At 41.0% G+C, this 26,908-nt stretch overlaps 1 protein-coding gene across 3 annotated transcripts; it reads left to right on the forward strand.

Moving 5' to 3' along the window:
• Window positions 1-4,928: 4,928 nt before the first annotated feature.
• On the forward strand, window positions 4,929-23,533 carry LOC139907795 (NACHT, LRR and PYD domains-containing protein 3-like). Of its 3 annotated transcripts, none has more exons than XM_078284699.1 (12): window positions 4,929-5,019; window positions 8,248-8,575; window positions 8,803-8,855; window positions 9,324-9,560; window positions 9,899-11,777; window positions 13,808-13,981; window positions 14,576-14,743; window positions 15,875-16,087; window positions 17,395-17,568; window positions 17,795-17,968; window positions 18,131-18,180; window positions 21,408-23,533. In XM_078284699.1, the coding sequence occupies exons 2-12, from the start codon at window positions 8,280-8,282 to the stop codon at window positions 21,965-21,967; spliced, it is 3,978 nt and encodes a 1,325-aa protein (XP_078140825.1). In that variant the 5' UTR covers window positions 4,929-5,019; window positions 8,248-8,279; the 3' UTR covers window positions 21,968-23,533. The 3 variants fall into 3 exon arrangements, with proteins under 3 accessions (XP_078140825.1, XP_071750384.2, XP_078140826.1); XM_071894283.2 differs by having other exon boundaries at window positions 15,914-16,087; XM_078284700.1 differs by having other exon boundaries at window positions 9,902-11,777.
• Window positions 23,534-26,908: the final 3,375 nt, after the last annotated feature.

The raw sequence follows: 26,908 nt of genomic DNA on the forward strand, positions 1-26,908 counted from the left end.
ACCATTTTCGATACCACGGAGAAAAAAAGATGACAACACATTAAGAGGCATACAACTTGATTTTTAATATTATATTTTAACATGAAAACAATATTTTAGAGTTGTCTGAGATCAAGCAACACATTTTTGATTGACAGGTGTCGATTGCCGTCATGATTTGCTCTTTTTTGTTGAGGGGAGTGAGCTCAACTGTACAAACATGTTAAACACTATTGTCTCCTGGCCTCTGCAGCATAGACTGTAAGCAACTAAGCAAAAAACACAGACACTGAGATCCAAACTAGTCCCTTAATATCCGACAACAGGGGGAAATCCCGGCGCAAATGAGAGAGATGGACGGACGGACGGACGGACAGACGCACACACGCTTCTCCATAACATAGGTCCGATAAAACTCATTCAAAACTTTGCACTACAGCAGATTACCCTGCTCTAGTCATCAGCCTATCAGAACACTTTTAGCTTGTTGAAGCAACAGGAAAAATCAGCAGGGCTGATCTCAAACTGGACAGTCCGGTCGAAAACCGCTAGCTCTTTGTAGCTAACGTTTGATTAGCTAGCTAAACTAAAACGGCTAATGTGCCGGGTACGTTATTGTTTATGATAAATGTTTAATGCTTCAGTGATGTTGAAACGGGAGCTTTCGCTAACCTCGAAATTCTTTATATAGACCGGCGTGTCGGTCCTGAAGGTGCTTCACCAAGTTTGACGTGTTACCCCCCTTCGTCGGCACCACTCTGTAGCATTGTTTGCTGACTGAGGCAACAACCCAGCTGACTGCTAGTGAGAGGAGGGGCTGTGGGCAGCGGTGTGGTGTGTGTGTGTGTCCGTGTGTGTGGCTAGTGGAGGCGGAGAAATAAAATGTTTGATTTTTCATTAAGAGAAAGCACTGCTGGTATCGATGCTGTTGGAGTATTGGATCCATTTAAAACATTTTGTATCGATACTTATCGAAGTACTTTACTCCGCTCTGCTCCAGTGTGTACCAGACATGTGCAAATTCACTCTCATTCATAAATTCGGTTGTCACTTCCGAATTCTGGCAGTGTGTATACGTAGCCAATGAAATTGCCACATAGCACACATTAGTTTCAGGATTAGTTATAAGGTCTGATATCACTTATTGCAGGTTTAAACCTCATTGGGTGGAGCCAAAGAACCACCGTGTTTTGTTTTGGGGTTTTTTTGGAGCGCAAGTTAGCTAACTGACAAAAAAGGAAAATATAAATGGAAATTACTTCTTTTTTTTAATGTATTCATGACCATGACATTCATGCTCCTGGAAGGTCAGCAGCTAGCAGAACTGTGTCCTGAGCTGGACACTTTTTTGCTAACATTATATACTATTATTCTATTCTATTAACTACTGTTATAAATGATCATGTAATGTTTCTAACTAGTTTAATGGTGTAAAAGTCAAGTATAACTTCTTACCTTTCTAACCATATATCGTTTTAATCATTTACTTTAGATTTGTCTTTACCAGAGTCGGAAAAAGGACGCTATCGCCGGTCATTTAGCTGTGCGCTAGGCTTGTCCTGATGACACCCCTCCATGTATTCATATGAAATTTGACATGTAGATTCTTAGATATGTATAAATTAATTCCACTTACACTAGGTGGCGATCGCTGAAATGAAATCCCCCACGAAAAGACCGGAATGTGCGTCAGAGTGCATCAGACCGGATGCAGCGGAGGGTGTCCGAATGAGGACACACTAACGTTAGCTAACTAGCTTAGATAGCTATAGGCTAGTATGGCTAATTTGAATTTGGACGGTCAGCTAGGCTAACTAGCTAACCTAGATAACATGGTATGGCTAGACTGCTTTTTTTTTTTAGAAGCAAGCACGCTACTTCATAGTTATACCCCTTGTCTTTTTCACGGGGCTTCAGTCTTAGCCAGAAAAAATTTGGTTGTTGGCTCACCATTGCCAATGACATTATTTCTGCCTCCAGAGCAGCTCTGCCTCTGCCTGTCTGTACCGTAAAACTTCAATTAAAAGCCGAGTCCCAATTAGATGCCGGTCCCTCTTACTGGCCGGGTGTGGCTACACGTTTTGACAAATAAAGGCCGGTCTCAATTAGAAGCCGGTTGCCAGTTTATTTTTTTTTACTTGCATTCAAACGTCAGTTACATTTGCTGATCGCCATGGCGGCACAGAGAAAAAAGTACGACCTGAAATTCAAGCTGTCAGTTGTCAAATTTGCTGAACAAAACTCAGATGCAGCAGCAAGACATTTCTCCGCTGATCCCAAGAGAGTGAGAGAATGGCGAAAAAATAAAGTTGAACTTCAACGTCTGCCTGAGGAAGACGGTAAAAGGGCTTTCTAAGGTAGGCTACCGGTATTTTGATATGTCTCTCTCTCTCTCACACAGTGCCTGAGGTTGGCCTAGATGCGCTGTCTCTCGGAGCGAGATCAAATGAATGATTCGTAATTGATATGTTATTCGATAGCCTAATTTTTATACAAGTAATATTCATACTGGTTTACCAGTAAATAAACAATTTGATAGTATTTCCCACCTTTGCTGAGCAAGAGTTTTAGGAATTAAAGGCCTGTCCCATATAGACGCCTGTCCCAAATATAGGCCGGTTGAGTTCAGTGTTTGAAGCAAATAAAAGCCCGGGCTATTAATTGAAGTTTTACGGTATATCTAAAACTCCAGTCTGCGGTTGCGGTGGAGCCATGAGAGATGAGGAGGAGGAGGAGGAAGAGTGAGGGGACTAAGGGGCAGAAGAGGTGTGGAGAGGGGTGTGAGGAAGAGGAGGGATGAAGAGGAGAGGACGAAGGAGTGTTAGATGGACGAGAAGGGGGGTGAGGAGTGCATAGAATAAGGAACGGGGAACAATAGGAGGAGTGGTGCATTGAAGAACACAGAGGAAATACTGGCGGTAGTGGTGTGGGGTGTTTTCTCTTCCATCTCACTTATTTCTCTTCACACAGGATATACAGTGTAAAGGGCAGTGACTTATTTCATGAAACTGCATGAAAAAAACAAAACAAAAAACACGTGTGTGTGTGGGGGGGGTTCCTATGCAATATGTATTTTATGTATTTTATGCGTTTCTGCATAATGTTCTTTACTGTGAAGCACATTGAGCTTCCCTGTGTGTGAAATGCGCTGCATAAATAGAGATTGACTTGACTATGCAAATAAAAATGTTTATTTTCCCACCAACATGTTTGGCTATAAATATTCTGTTGTTGAAGAAAGTCGGCCATCATGGAACACTCATCTCTTTCTCACTGCTCCTTCAGTGGAATAGATCAATGTTATTTCCTCTGTTTTTTATTAAGTACTATATGAATGTTATGTCCACAAAAGTCAAAAAATAAAAAATGACAATGCCTCTTTATTATGGATATCACTGAATGAAGCTTAAAAATGAATTAAACAATAAAGATAAAATAGTCCCAGAGAAACTGAATGTTCCCTCAGCAAGAACACTGACCGCTAGAGAGTTAAGTATTTCTTTTGGCATGTGAACTTATTTGCTGGTTCAGTGCCATGCCTAGAAAATAAACACCAAATGGGAGGAGCATCAACTTTGGCTCTAATACAAATATGATCAGAGTGTGTAGTTTCTCACCGTAACACTTACTGCAACAATTTTAATACTGAGCCTTCCTTATTTCCTGTTTGTGAGGCTTGGGAATCCAAAAATAAACTGCAATGTGAAGAATTTTATCGTGTGGGTTTATTTATATTCCCTTCTTTACACAAGTCAGTCTCCCATTGCCTGACTGTGAGCAACAGATCCATACCAAACATCAGGGAGGTGGAGGAGGAGTAACTGTACCTCAGACAGCAAGAAAGCTGATCCCTGGAGAGGAGGAACGAAGGGGGCGAGTAAAGCTGTGGAACACTGTGGAAACAAACTGTGGAAAGTCATCAAAATACATTTAGAAACATCAGGGCTTGACACTGATGCTGGCTAATGATTGTTAGTGGCCCGCTTGGCCAGTGATCGAAAACATATATTTTGTCGGTTGTGAAATGATATGACGGAACGACTATGCTGACGAGAAATGCTTATCACTTCACGATCAAGCATGCAAAACGCCGACAACGTGGATTATATAACACCGCCTCGCTCTGTGAGCGTGTTCACAGGAGCTCCATACAGACAAACAGCAACATTCACTGCTCTGTCAGTGAGTCAGGACAGCATAAACTGTGTGTGTGTGTGTGTGTGTGTGTGTGTGTGCTAACAGAACATAGTATCTCAACGTGGCAGCGTCAAAACATACTGATATGCAAACGGCCCAGTAGTGTGAGTGTTTTGGCCAATAACTTCGAAAAACTTGATTTGAATGTCAACCCCTGACAATGATAGTACTAGCTACATAAGTACCACATACACATAACTCTGTTTTTAGGTACATTCTGACCCACCTGAAAGGATAACACAAAAATCATAACACCAAAGCAGCTGGCTGCTTTTGGCTAATCATCAACTAAGGAGAGCTGCCAAAAGTCTGGCTCTAGTTGTTTGGTTCCCTGCCAGACGACAGGGAAAACCTGGCATGGCTTTTCAGACAGGAAGACACACTCACACAGTGCAAGCAGAATGGACTTGGAGGCCGCCGGACTCAACCCTGAAACTGGCACAGACAGGCTGGGAGTATGCCAACAAATATGAGTATCGATCTGAAAAAAGTGATGCATGATGTGGAATGCATGATGTCAATAAAGTCAAAGTAACAAACAGAAAATTGAATCAAGATTACACTAATCGTCTACAAAAAGTGTGTTTAGAAAGGAGCTTCTGTGCAGCTATGTAGAAACCACACACACGCACACATACACACACACACACACACACACACACCCCACCCCCTCCCCTTCCTTACCCCGGGTCCACCCACAAATTCTGGCTTCCTGTCTGGTATCTTTCCTGTATTGTTCAGTATCGTTTATAAGTTGATCCACTGCACACGCACACAGGCTTTCAAACTGCAACACTTTCTCATCTGTTGCTGTAGTCGTACCACAGGATCACAGGCACAAAGGTAAAAAAGCATGTTTGCATGGATGTGTGTGTGTGTGTGTTTGTGTAGAAAGAGAGATTTAAACATCTTAAAAATGTTGATTACTAGTTAAGTCAAATTAATTACAAGGTACTTTATTAAAAAATTACTATAACGAGAAAAAGAGATTCTTTACTTTCAAAGACAGAGAGCTCTAACTTTTCTAACGGTGTAACATGTATGATCTTGCAGCAGCATAATTCATAAACAACACTGCATGGAGAGAGTCACATATTTTTTCATCATAACAGTCGATTGTGAAATCTTGTCAACTGCTTCACTATAGAGCTTCTTAGGTCTTGCTTGCCTGCATGTGTGCTCAGGTCTCTAGTACAGTACTCTCTAGTACAATGGACACTGTCAAAGTCAACCTCAAAAGCACCGAAAGCATGTCTTTTTCAACACATTGGTTGCTGTTTATTCGTTGTGTAAAGTAGTGCAAAATACATAGTGAAAGGTCATGGATCAACTGAAAATTAAATATATGTATGTATGTCAGAGTGAGTGAATTACAGAGTGAGTATTTCAGTATGTTGAAAAAGACTAGCTTTGGATGCTGTTAGGATTATTTTTTAAGTATTTTCCAAACTATTTAGAAGACAAACTGAAAAGCACATAGTACTGTGGTGTAACTGCTTTCTGCTGATGCCTGGATTTCTCAGAAAATGACATACCACTGCAACGCAGGCCATCTGGATCTCATGATAGTACAGTCTGTTGATAGCGGAGAAGCAAAGCTCAACATGACTAACAAAAATACAAAATCGATGTTTACAGTAACTGTGGGGTTAACGCCATTCTAACTTCAACCAGCTCACCTACATGATTGAATGGGAATCTATGAGTGTGTACCCGATTAGCCAGCCAAACTGCCATTTACTTGATAACTTGTTATTGCTTGCATTATGGTAGAGCAGGTTTGTTAATTAGTTAGGAGTCCTGTATGGTTTCTGATTTTTGCTGAGTGGGTTAATTGGACTTAATGAAGCCAGCAGTCTTCCTTGATTGTCTGTTAATGCCGTTTTATTGCTGGTTTATTTTACAGCACTTCATAACTTTGTTAAGAAAAAGTGCTATAAATTATTATTATTATTATTATTATTATTATTATTATCATCATTATTAGGGATTCAAGCCTGTAGGGTTAAAACCCTATTGTTTTTGTTAGGATTCTTCTTCTTCTTCTTCTTTTTCTGCCCCATAACAATCTGTACCTCAAAGACCGTAAATTCTAGGGCAACCACATTTGCTGATTAGGTTTCAAATCTCCCCCAGTACTCAGGCAAGAAAATACACCGATTGGCCAGATGGTGGTGCTATAACAAGCAAAATTTACATTTTGGCCAATGAGTCCAGAACTAAACTATTTCCCCCAGACTCCTTCGCTCATGCCAATCCATTGCACCTACGGACTCTGGGTTATAGATTACGTCTATAACCCAGAGTTTTGAAAATCCAAACCGTTTGGGTGTGGTGCACGGATGAAGTGGAAGGTGAAGACAATGCAAACAGGAAGTGAGTCACATGCTAGAGCAACCAAACTTCAGATACACATACAAGTGTGACAGAACACATTTGGTCACGCTTCAAGGCAAAGACCCAAATAGACAATAAACAGTGTGAATGTCTTTCCAAATGTAAAAAATAATTTTAAGAAAATAATTTCTCAGGGATCAACAGAGATATAGATCTGTCTGCAGGAGCTCTGTACTAAATTCTTCAACATCCAACCAATTAAGGCACAGAATTTTGAGTAATCAATCCATAAAAGTTTGAGGATTACACAGGTCTAATCCTTTAAATCAGTGATCTTCACTATTTTTTCCATGAGAGCCACACTGGCAGGACAAAGTCAATAGGAGAGCCACTTTTACAACACCAAAAGCCACCCCAACCATTAAGCATAATCTGCCTACTAATTTGTCATCCCACAACATACAATATGTAATGCAGCCAATACAATCCTAATTAAAAACAGGCTTACCTTAATACTGGGATGAGCTGAAACAGGCATGCATTTCCTTGACTTTCTTCATGTTATATTTGTAGTTTGTTGTTGCAATCCTTGTGAGGCATTCAAGGTGTGCATTGGTGAGCTGGTTTCTCTGTTTCCTCTTCCTCCAAGTTGCTTCGCTTGAAACTGGATCGGGGTTGTTTGCATATTAAACACAAAGGGTTGGATCCGTGGAGGACAAATAAAAATTTGTCTGTCCATTTTTCTTGAAATTTCCTATGCTCATCTTGTATGGCTCGTATCTTTCTTTTTTTACCCGGAACACCTGCTGTCTGCCCGCTAGTCCCCTCTCTGGCGTCTTCGTATTGATTTTCGGTTGCTGCATGCTCCAAGTCTTCATTTTCCTCGTTTGTCACACCACTTTGTGTCTGTCCATCTGGTTTGCGACTTTGTTTGATTAGAAATCGATCCATTTTTACTGTCCGTGCACATCACGCTAGCTAGCATGAGATGCTGCAATAGCCAAACTAACGCTACTACACAAGTGTGCACTGTTGCCAGATTGGTGACAGTTTCCACCCCTTTAACAATATAAATTAACTTTAGTAAAAGCCCAAATATTATGTGAAAAGGTTGCATGCTTATAGTGCAGTGTACTGTATATATATATAACATATTTTTTAATCACCCCAAATTATCCTACACCAGCCCACTATTTATTTACCCGTCCAACAGTGCTATCGTCATTGTGGTGCTGAGAGGGCCTCCAAAACTGGCAACACCGCAGTGAATTAGTGTAGGTCTGAGCAGGTTTTGACAGTTCCATGTTTGTAGCCTATACTGCCATCTTGTGTATGAATAGCATAGCTGTTTGAGTATTTTTATGAATTATGTGAATTGGCTGCATTATCATATAATTATTAGCTGCCATGCGAGCCACCAATTAAAGCTTGGCGAGCCGCATGAGGCTCGCGAGCCGCGCAATGAGTAACAGTGCTTTAAATTGTTTGTAGTGCTGGGGAGAAAATAAATTAAGGTGGACCACGTGGAGACGTATCTTTTAACATTTTTATGTAGGTGGGAGAAAGTTGAGTAAACATCATGTCCAAGACCAAAATAGGCAGAAGACTGAGAAAAGTCTGAGATGGCAGAAAAGTGGTCCCTGCCTGCACCTTACCCATTGTGGGAGTCTAGTATGGGTATAGAACTTGTGCAATGGAATAGCTCTCTGACTTTATGTAAATTCTCTCTGACAGATTCACTTAACTGGAGCTGAAGAGCTAACACCATGGGGAGCCAATGCTCCACACTCAGGAGGGGTAAACAAAGAGAAGAGGAGTGTTACAAAGTTCCAACCACAGTTCATGTAGAAAATGAGTCTCCTCTCTTCCAAAGAAGGCCATCTCTGAAGAAGGAGGGGGAAGCTGTAGAGGGGAGAAAAGAGGAGGAGACTTCATGGAGGAGAGAAGATGGAACCTCAGGTGAAAAAAATAAAAAAGAAAGAGTAGAAGAAGGAAAATGTTGGAGTGAGGAGAGCAGCACTCTGAAAGATGAGCACACTGCTTTTAAATCTAACAACCTAAGGTGAGACAACTCATTGCAACTTTTGGAATTATAAATGTTTCATGTTTCATGCTGTGACTCGCTTTTACAAGTTTTAATTGTGGGTCCTAAACTAAGTTGATCATATCAACATTGTCTGCCTATATACTTGGTATTAGTCTGAATATAACTCTTTATATAGAGATACAAATGAATGCAGCAATGTTGCTATCTGAACTATTAACTAACTGCTTTTTCTCACTTGTCAGTCCTTGCCACTCTGAAACATGTGCGGCTGCTTCAGCCACGACAGAGGAGAAAGGTGAGTTAAAGCAAATCATTTGATGAAAAAAGCTTTCATGCAGTGTCTTTTCATTTTTTAATTCAAACGTTACCTTAAATTGCCAGCTAATTAAGAGCTAATTATGTACATGTGCACATGCTGTGGATGTAGCCATCATTGAAGCCCCTCATTTCCTTGCATGCTTGCCATGTTATTTCGCACTATTGTTCCAGTCCCAATAGGAATCATATGGAAAATTCGAATTTGATCTTTTCAGCCATCAGAAGATGCAAGAAATGATTTTGTAATGAGTTCATTAATGGACAAGAACTCTGTCTTACATTATACCTATTGAGGTCTATTTTATTACATTCAAGAAAGAGCCAGCTGTAGCTGATGATTAATGCAGGACAGATACAGGATATGGGACTTATACAATGGCTACCACTGTACGAAATGTGATGCTGTAATAATGATTATATGCCACCGTGTGTTATCTCCTTGAAGAAGCTGACTGGGTGGACGAGAACAGAGCTCAGCTCATTCAAAGCGTCACGTCAGTGATGCCCATTGCGGATGAGCTGCTCCAGAGGCGTGTTATCCATTATGAGTTGTACTGCAATATCAAGGCTATCAGGACCAGCCAGGACCAGATGAGGGACCTGTACAAGGCCCTCACATCTACAGGAGCCAAATCTGCCTTCTATAGGATTCTACAGCAAATCCAACCAGAGATTTGTGAAAGTAAATGATTTCTCTTTGAATCCTAATTTTGATGGTTAGTGGAGGAGTAAACTAAGATTAGCATAGTTCTTTGTTGAAGATATTAGAATAGTATAATGTTAGTAATTTTCTGAAACAAATCAGATATGGCAAAACATGCATGCCGTTTGATGCAATAAGTGATTATTAACCAAATTCTTTCTACTCTATTCTATATTTTATTGCATAGTGGTTCAATGCGTGTCGTAACATTATCAAGAGGACCAAGCATTCCCCACGTTAATGATTTATGCTGTTTTCCACAACTCAAGCAGCCATGATCATGTTTTGACATCATTTTTCTCACTCTTTCAATGCAGCAGAAGAGGTCATCAAAGAACTCATCAAGATGCATAAAGCATGTCAGAGGGAAAAGTTTAGATATCTATTTGAAGGCACAGCAGATAATCCTGAGGATGAAAAATCATTAGACAAAATTTACACCGAGCTCCACATTATACAGGGAGAGAGTGAACAGGTCAATGAAGAACATGAGATATGGGAGATTGAAGAGAGGTCGAGGACTCAAACAACTGAGAGCACTAAAATCAACTGCAACGACATCTTCAACACTGCACCTGGGCAAGACGGAAGAGAAGGGAGAACCATCAGAACTGTGATGACAAAGGGAATTGCTGGCATTGGAAAAACTGTCTCTGTGAAGAAGTTCATCCTTGACTGGGCAGAAGGGAGAGCCAATCAGGACTTGGACTTCATCATTGTGCTACCATTCAGGGAGCTAAATCTGGTCAAAGATGATCCGTTTAGTCTTCAAGCACTTCTGAGAGACTTCCACCCAGAACTGTCAAACATCGCAGTTGCACAAATGTTTGCTAACCACAAAGTTTTGTTCATTTTTGATGGTCTGGATGAAAGCCAACTGGAATTGGATTTCAGTAAAACCAAAAGGTTGACAGAAGTCACCAAGGAATCATCGGTGGACATTCTGCTGACAAACCTCATCCGGAAGAATCTGCTTCCCTCTGCTCTAGTCTGGATAACTTCAAGACCAGGAGCGGTTCACCGCATCCCTCGAATATATATAAACCAGTGGACCGAGGTCCGAGGATTCAATGATCCACAGAAGGAAGAGTACTTCAGGAAGAGAGTTGAGGACAAGAAAGTTGCAGAGAGAATCATTAAGCACATTACAATGTCACGGAGCTTATACATTATGTGTCACATACCTGTCTTCTGTTGGATTGCAGCCAAAGTTCTTGAACACTTGTTGCCTAAAAGTGACAACTCTCTAGAGAAAAGTGGCAACAAAGAAATACCCACAACTCTTACTGAGATGTACACACACTTTCTTCTTATTCAAACACAGGTAGCTGATGAGAAGTACCAGAATAACCACCAGAATCAGTCAGATATAGAGAGGATCTTAATGTCAAGCAAAGAATTCATTCTGAAATTAGGTCGAATGGCGTTTGAACATCTGGAAAGAAGCAGTGTCATGTTCTATGAAGGTGATCTGAGCAAATATGACATTGACATACGCAAAGCTGGGGTTTACTGTGGGTTGTGCACAGAAATATTCAAAGAAGAGTCTGTGCTCTACAAGAAGAAGGTGTACTGCTTTGTACATCTGACCATTCAGGAGTTTTTTGCTGCTCTCTTTGTGTACCACAGTTATGCAAGTAAGAAAATTGATTCTCTAAGTCTCAAGACTTTCCTGCTGGAAGGATCTGAGGAAGAGCTTAAGTCTATCCTGGATGTAGATCCAGTTCATCTTCCCTTAGAAGAGCTGATGGAAATTTCAATAGCTAATTCAACTCTGAGAAAGACTGGAGAACTGGACATGTTCCTCAGGTTCCTTATTGGAATGTCTCTAGCATCAACACAGAAGCTGCTTCAAGGCCTGATTCAGCAGACAGAGGACAACTCAGAAGTTGTTGAGGAAATCAAAACAAGTCTAAAAGAGATCGATTTAGCTGACTGCTCACCTGAAAGGTGTCTGAACCTTGTTCACTGCCTGATTGAACTGAAAGACAGTTCTCTACACGATGCCATTCAGGACTATCTGAAGCCAAATCATGGTGCAGAAACAGAGCTCTCCCCTGTTCACTGCTCAGCTTTGGCCGACACAATTCTGATGTCAAATACACCACTAGATGAATTTAACCTGAGGAAATACAGGCCATCACATAATGGTGTTTTTAGGCTTCTCCCAGCTGTGAGGAACTGCAGAAAAGCAGTGTGAGTTGGTTTTTATTGTACTGTACTATATCTGCACTGACTGCTTTTCTTGCCACTCAATTTGCTGTAAAAATTTATTTCAGCAAGCTTTGAAAAACTATAGTAGTCTTATTTATCATATCCTCAATTCACATCGACCAAAATAAATACAAAATAACATGAGAGGCATTCCAAGAGTGATGCTATCCAGTGCAACATCAGGGGTCCCTTATAACTAAAACTAGCACAAAGTGCCCTTCGGGCGTTTCTAACTTTTCCCCCTAACTCACCCCTGACCTCTTCCCCCTGATCCTTCCGGCCTTGTGCCGGTGTTCGGGCGGACGGTTCCTCCGGCTTGTGGGTTCGCCTCTATGGCGCGGAGGGCATGCGTGGAGGGCGTCCTCCACGTTCCTCCGTCACCGACCTGCCAGTAGCGAGACCGAGATGCCTTGTCTGCCCCAGTAGTCCTACCATGGAGCCTGTCGCGGGGTCCCTCACCCACCCCGGTTCTGGACGCCTCCCCCCCGTATAGCTGCGGCGGGCTTTCCCGGCAAACACGTTGTTTCTCTTACCCTCTACCGAGCCCGCCCCTGGGCTCACCACGGCCGTTTCTTCAGGGAAAACCCAAGCGACGCGTCGGACCCCCCTATCACTAAGCCTCACTCCGCCGCCCCCGGTAGCCATTGGCCCCGGTCCACGGCGGGGCCCAGATGCGTGGTCTGTGCGGGTGTCGGAGTGCTCGGTCCCGGCAGCCAAAGGGAAGAGGCTACCTGGTTGATCCTGCCAGTAGCATATGCTTGTCTCAAAGATTAAGCCATGCAAGTCTAAGTACACACGGTTGGTACAGTGAAACTACGAATGGCTCATTAAATCAGTTATGGTTCCTTTGAACGCTGTAACATTACTTGGATAACTGTGACAATTCTAGAGCTCCCTCTCCCTCCCTCCATCCACTCACACACAACGTTGCTAGCTAATTTGTGTGTAAATGTTAGGCTACGTTAGCAAGGTGAAAACATTATGTTCTTACATTTAAATTTTGTCCCGGTTGGGGTTTAGAATTCTTACCTGACTCGTCTGGAGTTTCGCTAGCTCGAGCCAATTTTTTGCGCATGGCCTTGCGATCCGAGAGTGATGGTCGCTTCTATTTGGGCATTTTAGGACTTTGTTCTTTGTCCTGGCTCGCGCTGATATTCATACATTTGATCTTCAGTCATGTAAACCAATAGGAGCAGAGCTCTCCTATGGGGCGGACCGTCATTGGTGCTGCTTCGGCAGCGGGGTAAATCAATAGGAGCAGAAAAACCTCCACGAAATAGAACTACAGTACAGTATAGTCAGTGCCTAGGTTAGAAATCTGCAACATTTTTTTTTTTTTGGTGCGACCAAACTTATGCCAGACCCCTGAACAGTGTTTTAGCAAATTTTGGAGGCGATCGGAGCAATGGTGTGCCTTGCAACTCCGGACAGACAGACAGACGCACCTCCAATTATAGCAGTAGGATAGGATAAATGTATTCATACATTACTTATAAAGCATGCTGTTTTTGTCTAGAGTAATAATTGAATTGCTGCAATTGACGGTTGTTGTAAAATTACAAAGAAACATAAATACTGATAACAACTGAATGATTGTTACAGTAAGCAGTTGTGCAATAGCCTGACAGTCAAAAACCAAATATGTATTTTTCAAAATAATTCACACATTTGCAAAGTTGCTAACTTGCTGATGTCAGTCCATGTTAAGTGAATGAGCTTCAGGTAGCACCAACTTAAAGAAAATTTGGATTTCATTTTGCAAGCTAGACTGTGTATTATCACAGTATACACTGTAGGTGCTGTAGGTGATAGTGTTGGTCATTTGTGACATATTAATTGGCAAATGCTTACTGAAGCAGTAATGAACTTTGAAGTCAGACAGATTTTATGACCATATGTGCTATAACTCAGTGGGATTATAGTACATATTTAGAATTTGCCATCATAGTAGTCTGTCTTTTAATGTATTTAAATCTTTACTAAATCTTGGATGTATTTCTTAATTTCTGCAGAATCTCAGGAGTGTGGCTGAATGTTTGGTTAAGTGAAACAATCTCCTCAGCTCTTCGAATGCCCAACTCAGTGCTGACAGAACTGCACCTGACAAATAATACCTTTCTAGATAAAGGTACACAGATCCTAACTGATGGACTGAGAAACCCTGACTGTAAACTGGAGGCTCTGAGGTTAGTGGATCTAATTGTTTTTACTTTTTTCTTCTTTCTTTACCATCTTCCAGTTATGCATTTGTGTGAGCAATTAAATGAATGAAAATTATATAGGAGTAGGCGTGTGGGGAGTCTTGTGTGGATGAGAAAAACAAATATACACTTGATTTGCTAAAGTGGTGTTTTCTAAATGTAGTCTACCTTTGAAAAGGCCATATGCCATATTGGCATTTTTTTTTTACTTTTCTGTGTAATGTGACATGACTAAATATGATCTATTTGGGTTGTTGGACCATATTTGGCTATCTTGTTTTTGTTTCGAAAAAGATATTTTAAATAAACAAAATAAATCAATCAATCAATCAATAAATCCATTTCAACACAACAACCCCATAATGTACACTTAAGACTAAATGGACTGTAAGACCAATATTTCCTCAATACTGCTGAATTTAATCTATAATTTGACTGTGTAAGTGCCTATTGAAAGTAACCGTTGTATTGATGCTTCAGGGCAGTATTTTTATACACATTTTTATACACGCTGCATCACTTGAACATATAAAGTGTGAAGAGACAGTTTTAACCTAATTTTGTCTTCTGCATTTATAGTCTCTGTGGGGACGGACACTCATTCAGTGCATGTCAAAGTTTGGCGTCAGCTCTCAAGTCAATCATCTCAAATCTAAGAGAACTGGAGCTGAGTGGGAACATACTGAAGGACTCATTACAGTCTGTGCTTTCAGCTGGGCTAGGCAGCCCTAAACTGGAGAAACTGAGGTCAGTCTCAGCCACATTCCTCATTATATTAAACCTGAAATTTGCGATATCAGACCTTATAACTAATCCTGAAACTAACGTGTGCTATGTGAAGATTTTGAGACATAATGATATGAACCAATATCCACACAGCAGCCAGCTGTGTTGCTGTTTTCACCTCTTTTCTAAATTTTGTGGTCGAATTCCGCTCCGGAGCGAAGGTCCTTCAGTAGTTTTCATTTTTTTAAAACTAGCTTGTGTCCTCCCTCGCTGTTTAAAAGCGGCACTCTCCCCCTCCCATTCCTGAAAAAAATTCTCGTAATGGTGGAATCGATGAAGCGAGCGAGTAAACTTGTTAAACTAGTAAACTTGCTGCCTACCTCTTCACTTGTCATTGTGGGACATGTAACCTTCAACAGGAGAAAGTGCTGTCAAAGCGAGACTGGTAACAGTGACATTTCTCCGTAGGTACGTTTAGCTTAGCTATTAGCCTAATGCACTTGCTAGGTTTGTTCTTAGTAGGCCTCCGTAGTGCAGTGGCTTTGCTGTGCTTGGTTTCTGTCACCCTCTAGCGGTCAGAAAAATCGCTTATTGCAGCTTAAAGCATTAAGTGTTTTTATGAAAAAAGCTTTAAAACTGGTATTGGTATATGCATATTAATTCAATTCTTGCAATTTAATGAGACTTTAATTTGAAGTTTGAATATATGATGGCTTGACTATGGCTTGTATTCTGTAGCATTAAATTCAGTGAAAAACAGATACATTATACAAAAAATAAAACATATACTCAAACACACATACGCAAATTCATGAGCGTAAAAAAAATCAAGATATTACTTGCACCCAAGTAAATTTCCTTTTCCACAAAATCTTTATTCAGTAATTTCAATAATTTCTGGGACTGATAAGCTTCTAAACAAGTAGAGAGGGGAACTGCAGCATCCCTAATAGGAAACAGGTTAACAACAAATGGAAATACTGCAGTAGTAATGATTGTATTTTTTTGTTAACTACTAGAATTATACTGTGACATTTAAAAATCCCACACCTTTAATCTAGAGCCTAGGACTTGGTTCCCCCAAGTCATATTGTACTTATCTAAACAGTAATTGTTTGACCTGAAATTAATTATCATGCTTTGCAAAATAAGAATTGTGTCATGTTGTCCTCTGATTTGCGTATTCCCAAGGCTGAATCGGAATGATGACACCACAAAAATCTGTCAGGAGTTGGTGTCAGGATTCACATCCAACTCTTCTCACCTTCGAGAGCTGGACCTGAGCTACAGCAATTTATACAACTCAGAGATGAAGATCCTCTCTGCTGGGCTGATGAGCACAAACTGTAGACTGGAGGCACTGGGGTAAAAGACCGCACTTCTAATAGTCAATTGCAGATGCACCAAGAAGTTTAAAAATAATTTGAAATACAGAAGCTTTGAATACGGCTGTATTGGAGTTGTTACACTAATGCTAGACTCACTCACTCAGTTTGGGCCATTCTCCACTCCTGTATTGACCATATTCACATGGCGGCCAATTTGAACACTTGGGGTGGGAAACTATACCCGGAACATTGGCATACTGTATATAAAATTAGTGTTAGCCTACTTCAACACTAATCTCGCATAGCCAGACCTTTGTGTAAAACAAAGGGAGGTCTGGAAAACCGGAGAACACTCAGAAAGTGTTGCTTCTGTTTTATCAGAAGTTGCTCTCAACATCAAAGTGAGTCGATGACGCCTTACAGCTTCTTAGCTCCAAAACAGGGATGTATTGGCGCACTTACCAACAGGGTACGGTGAAGGTTTCATTTATCAAACCTGCCCAACAGCCTGTGGTGGGAGATGGGAGAAAGAAATTTGTAGTTTTAGGCCCTATCACGTCAATATTGGTGGGACAGGTAGCCATTCTAAAGGCCAAAGGGACTGACACTAATGGTGTTCTAGAGGAAGACGTGAAAATACTGGGGAATGTTCTTTATTGGTTTGAAGCATGACCACAGCTCCGCCCTTTTTTAACCAACTGTTCTGCTTGAATCTCTCCAAGATTACTTAAGCACACAAGTGAGGACTTGACTTCAGACAGACCTAACAGTTATCAAATTAGCTAGCAATCTCGGGAAAAACAACCACGACTGCTTGAATTTAGCAGGGAAGTTAGTTAGCTAGCATGCTAGCTAGACTCTGGTAGCTAGCCATAGCAGGCCAAATAAAAATGTGAGTTCCATTCATTTTATAATAGATTTTTCAGTGAGGAATCTGTGAAATGATATGACACATCTTGGTACACAACAGTAGGACAGAGCTGGGCTGGACTTGCTCTTCCAGGTAGAGTTTCCCACCCTGAGTGTTTAAAATGGCTGCCATATGAATAAAGTCATTGTTTCAGGGGTTTCACATGGACTAGATAAGGAGCTCCAACTATGACATGTATTTGGGCTGTACAGGAGTACAATTTACTTAAAGTCCAAAGGGAGTGGTAAAGCAATAGCAAAAAATATGTTCAGATTAATAGTACATGTTCAGTAACACTGGTGTCTTTCTCTCTCTTTCACATGATCATATAATTGATTTTCCACTAGAAAAGGTGCTTTTTAGTATGTAGATATTCTTCAAACACTTTGTATAATGTTTAGCAGAGAGATGACATTCCTGCATCTGTCATTCAGGCTCAGTCACAACAACCTCAATGAAGAAGGTTGTGAGAAGTTGGCCTCAGTACTCAGCTCCAACCCTTCTCACTTGAGAGAACTGGACCTGAGTTACAATGACCTGCAGGACTCAGGGGTGAAGCTGCTCTGTACAGGGCTGATGAGTCCACACTGTCAATTGAAAACACTAAGGTCAGTGCAACAAAGTAGCTCTTTCCCTTCAACTGTACTGTTCTGATTCTGGAGATACATAAATTAAATGCTTTCTCTACATGAATTGTTCCCTCAAATTCGGGGCTAACGGGGCTCATGTCATGTTAAAGTGTCCTTAAGGAACACCTACTTCCTCACTCAGTGTAAATTGTTTGATAAAAGCACCAACTGCATGCCTAAAGTGTAAATGATGTGATTTCTGTAGGCTGTCATTCTGTAAGGTCACAGCAGATGGATGTGCCTCCCTGGCCTCGGCTCTGAGGTCTGACCTCTGCAGCCTGAGAGAGCTGGACCTGAGCTTTAATCACCCAGCAGACCAAGGAGTCAAGCTGCTGACTGAAAGACTGGAGGATTCAAGCTGCAGTCTGGACAAACTCAAGTTAGTATGATTAGTGTAACAGTCACTGTTCCATGATTAATCCAAAATTATTTTGCAAGATGCATTTGGTTTATTTGATATGAAGGCAAAGTTGAACATTATTTGTTGTTGTTGGGGAGGTGTGGAGTTTTCACCTTCTGTCCCTCTGCTTCCCTCATACAGTGTGGACCATAATGAAGAGTGCTGGTTTGACTTGAAACTACTGAGGCAATGTAAAAATGCAACTACTTCTAATGAAATGCTTTGATTTTATAATAATACACTAACTTTATTCGTATGTAATTTCTTCACAACACACATTCAGAGAAAAATTAAGTGATGACCACATACTCTGACTGATTTATTTACATTTTTAACAACAAATCCCTTTTTTTTCATATCAGTTAACATCACAATAAAGGCGTTTCTTCATGGATTTATCATAATCAGCAAGCACTTGGATCATATCATTTTATTTGGGATAAAATGAAGCGAAGCCTGCAAAGCTAGTTCAGGCAGACAACTCGAGTCGCGCTGCAGTCACGTGATACACACACTACTCATACAACTCTTATCAAGCGCCCCCCTCTCAATAAGGCGGTCTATTTAAGTTTCCTGCACCTGCTAACACACTTTCGCATTGCCATGCTGCTGCTACGCTGCTCAGACTGCTGGTTACTGCTGCTCAGTATCGCCGCAGCTAACCATACATCATTTCATCATCATCTCGTTAAGTCGGTTTAGTTCATCTACATTTTATTAGCTTACCTCCTGGCTCGTGTACTGACAAACTGCTACTCTGCTGCTGTCGTCTGCTGTCAGGAGGTTTGCTGCTTTGTTTTGTTTTGCTGTGTTTGCTCACGCTCAAGATGTCGCCATCGGAGGTCTCCTCTGGCAATAAGTCCGCTCATACCGCTTCAGAGGCTTGTGAAGAAAGACTGTGTTTGCGCTGTTTCAACCGCCGACACTGCCGCATCTCCCAGCTCTGATAACCTGGAGCCGACGGCCTTTCAGGATATCAGGCCTCACTCGGTCATGCATGCCCGCAGTTAACCACGCTCCTCTGCCGCACCTGCGCTCATCAGACACTAGGGCCTTCCTTTACAGGGATTCCGCCGCACTTTGACGTCACGTCACCGCTCCCACCGGCACCCGGGTCCTGCTGCCGCTTCAATGAGTATTTAACATTTGATATTGGCTCTTATGGTGTTGCAAGCTTATCCATTTACAATTATTGCATTCATACTAATATGAATCATTATGGATTGTTGGCCGAGGTCAATTTTCATCTAGGTTATTCTGTATTACCCACTGAGCGATTTTATGTCGATAGCCATGTAAGACGTCTGAATGGTTGGATGGCTGAAATGAAGCTACATACATATGTACATATGGACTAGGTGCATTTTTGATATTACAGCATTCATGCATTGCTATTATGCTTTATGTTATGTTCTGCATGGTCAAAACTGGGGTACAGATGATCCCGGGCTATATGAGAGCTAAGCATAGACAATGTTGATGATGTCTAGTGCTTAGTGGGTAGAGAGCATATCTTGGCATATGCATGAAATGCTGTCATGCTGCTGGCTGCAACTAAGTGAAGCATGCCTTCGGGCTAGGTCATTAAGTGTCGTAGATATTTCCCTTATTCAGATATTGCAAGCATATCTTGCCATATGTCATCAGAGGGCGCTCTGCAGCTACTGATTCACACGCTTCAGTGAGAAGGCAGTGGTCACTTTCTCTCATAGATAGATGGACAGATAGAGAGGTAGGTAGGTAGGTAAGCCATTGGCCAAGCTGTCCCAGGCTCCCAAAACAAGGCGGTTCTTCTGTTCCATATGGATCACAGTTGCATTACTTACGTGCCGAGGATTGTCTCATAATTGCAGTATATTCATTTCGGTGGCTAGGTCTGCTGCTTTGGGGGGTTATGCGCTCCCTGAATAAGTCCAATGCATATGCAGCAGTGAGCTATGAAGCAGATCTATTCTGCTACTATTGTTCCCAACTATTTACGAATATTATGATATCTATGTGAGTTGTCCTGACCGATGGGCTGTTGATCTTCTGCAGCTTACCTTTGGTCTGCTGCTGCATATCAGGTGGATCGCTGGTTAAGCAGACTGTATCCCACTGGAAGCTGCCATTAGAGGGGTGGCACACATACTGGTGTTCACTAGATAGTATATTGCCTTGGATGGTCAATAGTGCCTGATGGGGAATGGCCACACGGCGACTGGTGCCCATTGAAGTTGGCTGGTGGCACATTGAAGTTCACCAAAAGGTTCACTAGACAGTATATTCCCCTCGATGGTCAATGGTGCCTAGTAGGGGAATGGCCACACGGCGGCTGGTACCCGGCCCACACATTGGAAGTTCACTAGATAGTGTATTCCCCTCGATGGTCAATGGTGCCTGATGGGGGAATGGCCACACAGCGGCTGGTGCCCGGCCCACACATTGGAAGTTCACTAGAAGTTTCACTAGATAGTATATTCCTCTTGATGGTCAATGGTGCCTAATAGGCGAATGGCCACACGGCGGCTGGTGCCCGGCCCGCACATTGAAGTTCACTAGATAGTATATTCTCCTCAATGGCCATGGCGCCTAGTAGGGGAATGGCCACACGACGGCTGGTGCCCGGCCCACACATTGAAGGTTCCACATAATGTTAGAATGAACTTGCTTGATCCTAAGATGCATAGCTTGCATCTGGGATATCGGCAAGGCCACATGGTGGGTGCTCCACTGGAAATTACTAGCTGGTGTCTGGCTCTGTATCTGACACGGCTTTGGGGGGGAAGTTCCCTATTGTCACTCCCTGCTCTCTTAGGCTAGCTAGGTGCACGCTCGCAGGGGGTGACAGGATCAGAGCCTAGACGGTATACTAAGCTCTGTATATATATTTACATTCATTCTCCATAATCTGTTTATGTGAGTTGGCAGACTGAAATGAAGCGAAGCCTGCTGAGCTAGTTCAGGCAGACAACTCGAGTCACGCTGCAGTCACATGATACACACACTACTCATACAACTCTTATCAAGCGCCCCCCTCTCAATAAGGCGGTCTATTTAAGCTTCCTGCACCTGCTAACACACTTTCGCATTGCCATGCTGCTGCTACGCTGAGTGCTGGTTACTTCTGCTCGTATTGCTGCTGCTTACCATACATCATTTCATCATCCCCACCTCCACCCCAGCATCCACCCATAGGCTCTGATTCTAGGTTTCCCCCAGAGGGGGGAAACCCCTAGCTAGGTAGGTGTACGCTCACAGGGAGTGACAGGAGCCATACTAAACTTTGTGTATATAAATTTGCATTCGTTCTCAGTAATCTGTTTACGTGAGTTGGCAGACTGAACTAAACTAATATCATGGTTACCTATAAAGATTGAGGAATCACACACACACACACACACAGACTGCTAATTGTTCTTCTGTCTCTTGATTACAGATGCCTGTGATCTGACACTGGACCCCAACACAGCAGGCACAAAACTCATTTTGTCTGAAGAGAACAAGAAGGCAGAATGTGTTAGAGAGAAGCAGCCATATCCTGATCATCCAGACAGATTTGATGATCAACAAGTCTTGTGTAAAGAGGGTCTGACAGGTCGCCATTACTGGGAAGCTGAATATTTTGCAGCTGGTAAAATTGGAGTGGCATACAAAAGCATTGCCAGGACGGGAGACAATAGTGAGGAATATAATTTGGGACAGAATGAAAAGTCTTGGTGCTGGACTGTTAAAGACATACACAGAGGGAGTTTTTATCACAATGGCTCAAGGATCAAATTTTGCCGTGCCAGTAGCCTCGAGCACAAAATAGGAGTGTATCTGGACTGGCCAGCTGGTATTTTGTCCTTCTACGAGGTTTCTTCTGACACACTGACCCACCTCTACTCCTTCCATACAATTTTCACTGAACCGCTCCACCCTGGTTTCAGTTTGGAGTCAGATGGACCAATGAACCTCTGTAAAATAAAGCAGCCTGAAACCTTAGAGAGAACTTGATATGTATAGCCATGAAGACCTGGCCCTTGCTGGTAAATACAGTATGTAAGGACTTATAAACCAGCAGCCTCCAGTGGATGGCTACATACAAAGTGCAAGATAGTGATTAAATACAGAAGAAGGTTATGAAGTTCAAGCTGGGTTTTTACCAGAGTCTAAGATAAGGGAAACTGTTGTAGCAGCAAACAGTAAAAGGGATACAGCAAAGTAAATTGAATATAAATAAGAATAAAGCAAATCAGGGGATTTAAACATAGCTATTACACAATGAATTTACAATGTGTAACAAATGAGAAAAATAAGAATATGCTAAATTATGATGTATATTTATTTACAGCATATAGTGCAAAATGTGCATCTGATATAGAGACCAGGATGAAAGACTCAAACCAAACAAGTTTATTTAATGTTTACTTAATATTTACTGTAAAATACATTTATTGAGATCAACAATAGATGGGTGGGAGTGTTTTATTTCCATTTATGTGAACAGGAATAAACAGCAATAATCAATAAAAATGATATGTTCTCCCCCATATATGTGATATCGATGATGACATAGTGATGTGTGTGTGTTTGTGTTGTAGCCAGGTTGTGTGGAGATGAACCATAAATTAACCTTCGTAATATCTGAATTGTGTAAATTTAACACACACACACACACACACACAAACTACACGGTGTCAAAGATATGGAGGGGCTAGTCTCAAAGGATCTTAGAAACTACGCCTGAAAGAGGCTTTAGCTGGACAGAGGTGAAAATTTAACTTGGTCGTAGGACAACATTAAAGACATTTTTGGAAAGGCCTTGACCTGGAGAGTAACATACCGGTATGTCAGTATGAAGAACATAGGTGGTTCCTGTACTGCAATATTGCCCTTTGAACTCTGACCCCGGGCTACTTTTGAAGGATTATTATGCAGCAACACAAGGGGCTAGAGACATGGGGTCAACTTCTCTAGAAAGCTATTGAGCTGTACTTTCATGGGAGTGGGGTTACTGATGGCAGGCGGCACTGAGTTGGGTTGAAATACAATATTTTCTGAAATTCTCCTGCTTCCCATTAAGATGGCTGAAATCTGACAAAAGATTTGTTTTTTCCCACCCTCAAATACCCGAGTATCAATGTCAATTCCATGTTTACAACGTCAACTAAGGGAGAAACAACAAAACAACAAAACCCACGGAGCAGGGCTTTTATTGTGTACTGTGTGACGGCCCCAGGGCCTCTGCCAGGACTTGTGTGTTGCTGTGTTGTGTGTTGTCTTTCAGTGTGCTGGTTCCTGGTTGGTTGGAGCTGGAGGTCATCAAGGAATTGGAGGCAGCTGGCCACTGTCTCCAGATTGAATAAAACCCGCCCCATCCTGGTAGTCTGGCGGCTCCCTTTTCCCTGGCACCACGTCGTGTTATGTTGGAGTCCATTTGATTTTCTGTATAGTTTACTAGGCATTATCTTAGTTAACCTGGCAGCATGTTTTCCCTGCCAGTTTCATTTGTTAAAAACAATATTTTGTTAGATTTGTTAAGTTAAATTAACCTTTGTTAAATAAAATTCCTTTCTTTTAGTTAATCCCTCACGCGTGCTTCCCTTATGTGCTATGGTCTCAGAGCTGGACCATAACATAAAAAAAAACTATAAAAAAAGGCTAATATTCCGGCAGCTGGGGCGCCAAAAAAATACTGTAAAATAACGGAAATTAACTAACTCATAAAAATACAGTAATTTTCCATAATTAAAATACAGTTTGTAGCTTTAATTTTACATGAGATCTTGTGTACTTTTTGGCTTTTTTAATGTTTAATGAATGATATTTACAACTGTAAAACCAATGAAATTACCTATAAACATGGTCGAACACTGCTATAATACAAATAATCAGGCTTAAAATTGCAGAAGAGTGCAGTTATTAGTTGGGTTTTATTATATAATTTTATGTAAAAAATCTTGTATATTTAATCAATATTCAATGTAATAAAATTATATACCACCCATAAAACATTTGATTTACCTTTTAAAAAATGCCAAAACACTGTTGTAAAACTGGTAATCAGGTTTATAATTCCAACAATATACTGTTTTAGATCATATCAAGTGTAATATGAGTTTTTACATGTAACTTTACATAAAAATCTTGTATATTTAATAGATCTTTAATGTTAAAAAAAAGTATGCCCACCTATTAAAACAATGGATTTACCTTTAAAAAAAAGTCCACACACCGTTATTAAACAAATAATTATGATTATAATTACAACAATATACTGTTAATTTTAGATCATATCAAGTGTAATATGAGTTTTTACATGTAACTTTACATAAAAAATCTTGTATATTTAATAATTTTAATGTTGCATCTTTAATGTTAAAAAAAAAGCATGCCCACCTATAAAAACAATGGATTTACCTTTAAAAAAATGTCCAGACACCGTGACACCATGATAGCGGTAGCTGTGTAGCCAACTCGCTCGTCGAGAAACCCTCTTTAAACCAGCCATATATAAAATAGATATCGAGGCATACGCTACTTTTCAAGTATTAACGATTAACTGAACATAATGAGCCGACATAGAGTAAATGAACACGGAGAAAAGGGAAAGAGCGACGAACAAAAGCAGATAGAGAAACCACCCCACCATTCCCCCCAAGATGGCGATGAGTCTGACAAGGAAGAATCGCTAATTCTCTCCAAGATTCGTGAACTGAGAAAAAAGGCCTCAGAAGATACTAAACGGAGGCTAACGAGAGTGGAGGATAATATGAAAGATTTAACTGCTCGAATTGAAAAGCTGGAGGGGAAATCGAAGGAAATGGAGGACAGAGTGAGCTCAACAGAGGACGGGAATGCGACACGAGAGGACTATCAAGTACCTGCTACACAGAGAGGCTAAGCTAGCGGAGAAATGCTCGGACTTGGAAAACAGAGCGAGGCGTAAGAACCTGCGGATTTACGGAGTTGCAGAGGGAAAAGAAAAAAATGTGACTGAACTCTTAAAGGAATCTCTAGAACTGCCAGAAGACTTAACTATCCGCATAGAGAGAGCACACCGGTCCCTCGCAGACAAACTGAGAGCGGAGCAAGCCCCACCACGATCTATCATAGTCAGATTCTTAGACTATTACACGAAAGATGTCGTGTTGCAGCAGGCTTGGAAACAACAGCAGATAACATATGAGGGGGACAGAGTGTATTTTAACCAAGATTACTCTCCAGAAATCCAGAGAAAACGCAAGGAGGTACGACAGGTGATTAAACAACTGCGAGAGAAAAACATCAAAGCCAAGTCTCCATTCCCAGCACAGATCAGGATTTTTCTAGACTCTGGAGTCAAGGCTTTCTAGACACTGACCGAGGCAGCGCCCACACTGGAGAAGATAGGGATCCCCATCAGAACGGATTCCAGAGAAAAGCTGAATAGAGAACTGCTACAGGATCACTGGTCAGTTGTCAACAGAGGAGCCAGGGGGCAGAGTGGACTGCCAACTCTGTCAGAGGAAGATCTTCGTGCTTTCCTTGGCACCACAGGAGAAGGACTATAGACAGGTTTGAAACAAATACAGAAACGAGGGTCTAATGGAAAATGATAACAAAAGGTTATTGTCATTATTGAGCAGATAAGGAAAAGATATGTATATATATCTCGGTTTGTTGTCTTAAAGAAGGTTAGCTATGCCATGTTTAACAATACATATTGAGGCTGTTTTTGTATTTTATTTTATTTCTCTACTTTATTTAAAAGCAATATCTAAGAGAGGGACAGGAGAGGGTTCTCTCAGAGTAGGGGGTTATACCTGACATTTATCTCCTAACTGTTAGGATTCCCAAAGAGGGATTTAGAGCAACCTTATTTAGTTGCAACCACACATTAAGTGGGCTCAACCAGGAGGGATCTAGTCACATCCCTTCTCCTTTTCACAAGGAGCTGGCACACCAATTGGCTCTGGGTGTCCAGCAGGGTCGGTTAGGTAGGAAGTATCCTTTTTTTTTTCTTGCAAAGTTCTAGTGTTCGTTCATTTGTTTGTTCTGCAAATGTTTTCTTATGCATGGAGCAGTATCACAGCAACGCAGTCCTACAAATCTTTTCCGAGGTATGGCAGACATATATAGGCCAACCAAAATATGAAACAAAAATGGTACATAAAGCAAATCTTAGATTACACAATGTCGGATAATGACTAATTTAAAGATAGTAAGCTATAATGTCCATGGGATAAATCACCCAATAAAGAGGAGAAAAATTCTTAGCCAACTTAAAAAGTTTGGATGTAGAGTGGCATTGATACAGGAAACCCATTTGGTGGAAATTGAGCACAAAAAGCTTGAGAGAGTGGGTGGGCCAGGTATTCAGTGCCTCCTATGGGAAAAGGAGAGGGGTGGCCATCTTATTCAATAGGAATGTGGTCTTTTCTGCAGAAAAAGTGCTCCAAGACACAATGGGGAGATATGTCATGGTAATCGGTACAATAAGTGCAAAAAAAAAAAAAATGTCCAAACATTGTTATTAAATAAATAATTATGATTATAATTACAACAATATACTGTTAATTTTAGATCGTATCAAGTATAAATTAAATGTTTACATGTGATTTCACATAAAATCATGTGTATTTAATGGATATTTAAAAAAATATCCATTAAATACACCTATTAAAATATTAGCTTTACTTTTTAAAAAATGTCATAACACTGCTGTAATACAGATAACCACATTTATATTTACAATATTCTACTGTTAATTTGAGATCATATGAAGTATAACGTGTGGGGTTTGTATGTATTTTTACATAAAATCTTGCAAATTTAATTGCCCATCTTGAAAAAAATAAATCAAAAATCAAGCAATAAAATTAAAAAGTCCGCCTGGTGCTGCAGACACCTCAAAAAACTGGCCACTTGTGGACAGATAAATTATGTTTCAATCCAGATGCAGTTTAATGCTTG

This window comes from Centroberyx gerrardi, chromosome 7 (genome assembly GCF_048128805.1).
Source record: "Centroberyx gerrardi isolate f3 chromosome 7, fCenGer3.hap1.cur.20231027, whole genome shotgun sequence".
In the NCBI taxonomy this organism is placed as follows: Eukaryota; Metazoa; Chordata; class Actinopteri; order Beryciformes; family Berycidae; genus Centroberyx; species Centroberyx gerrardi.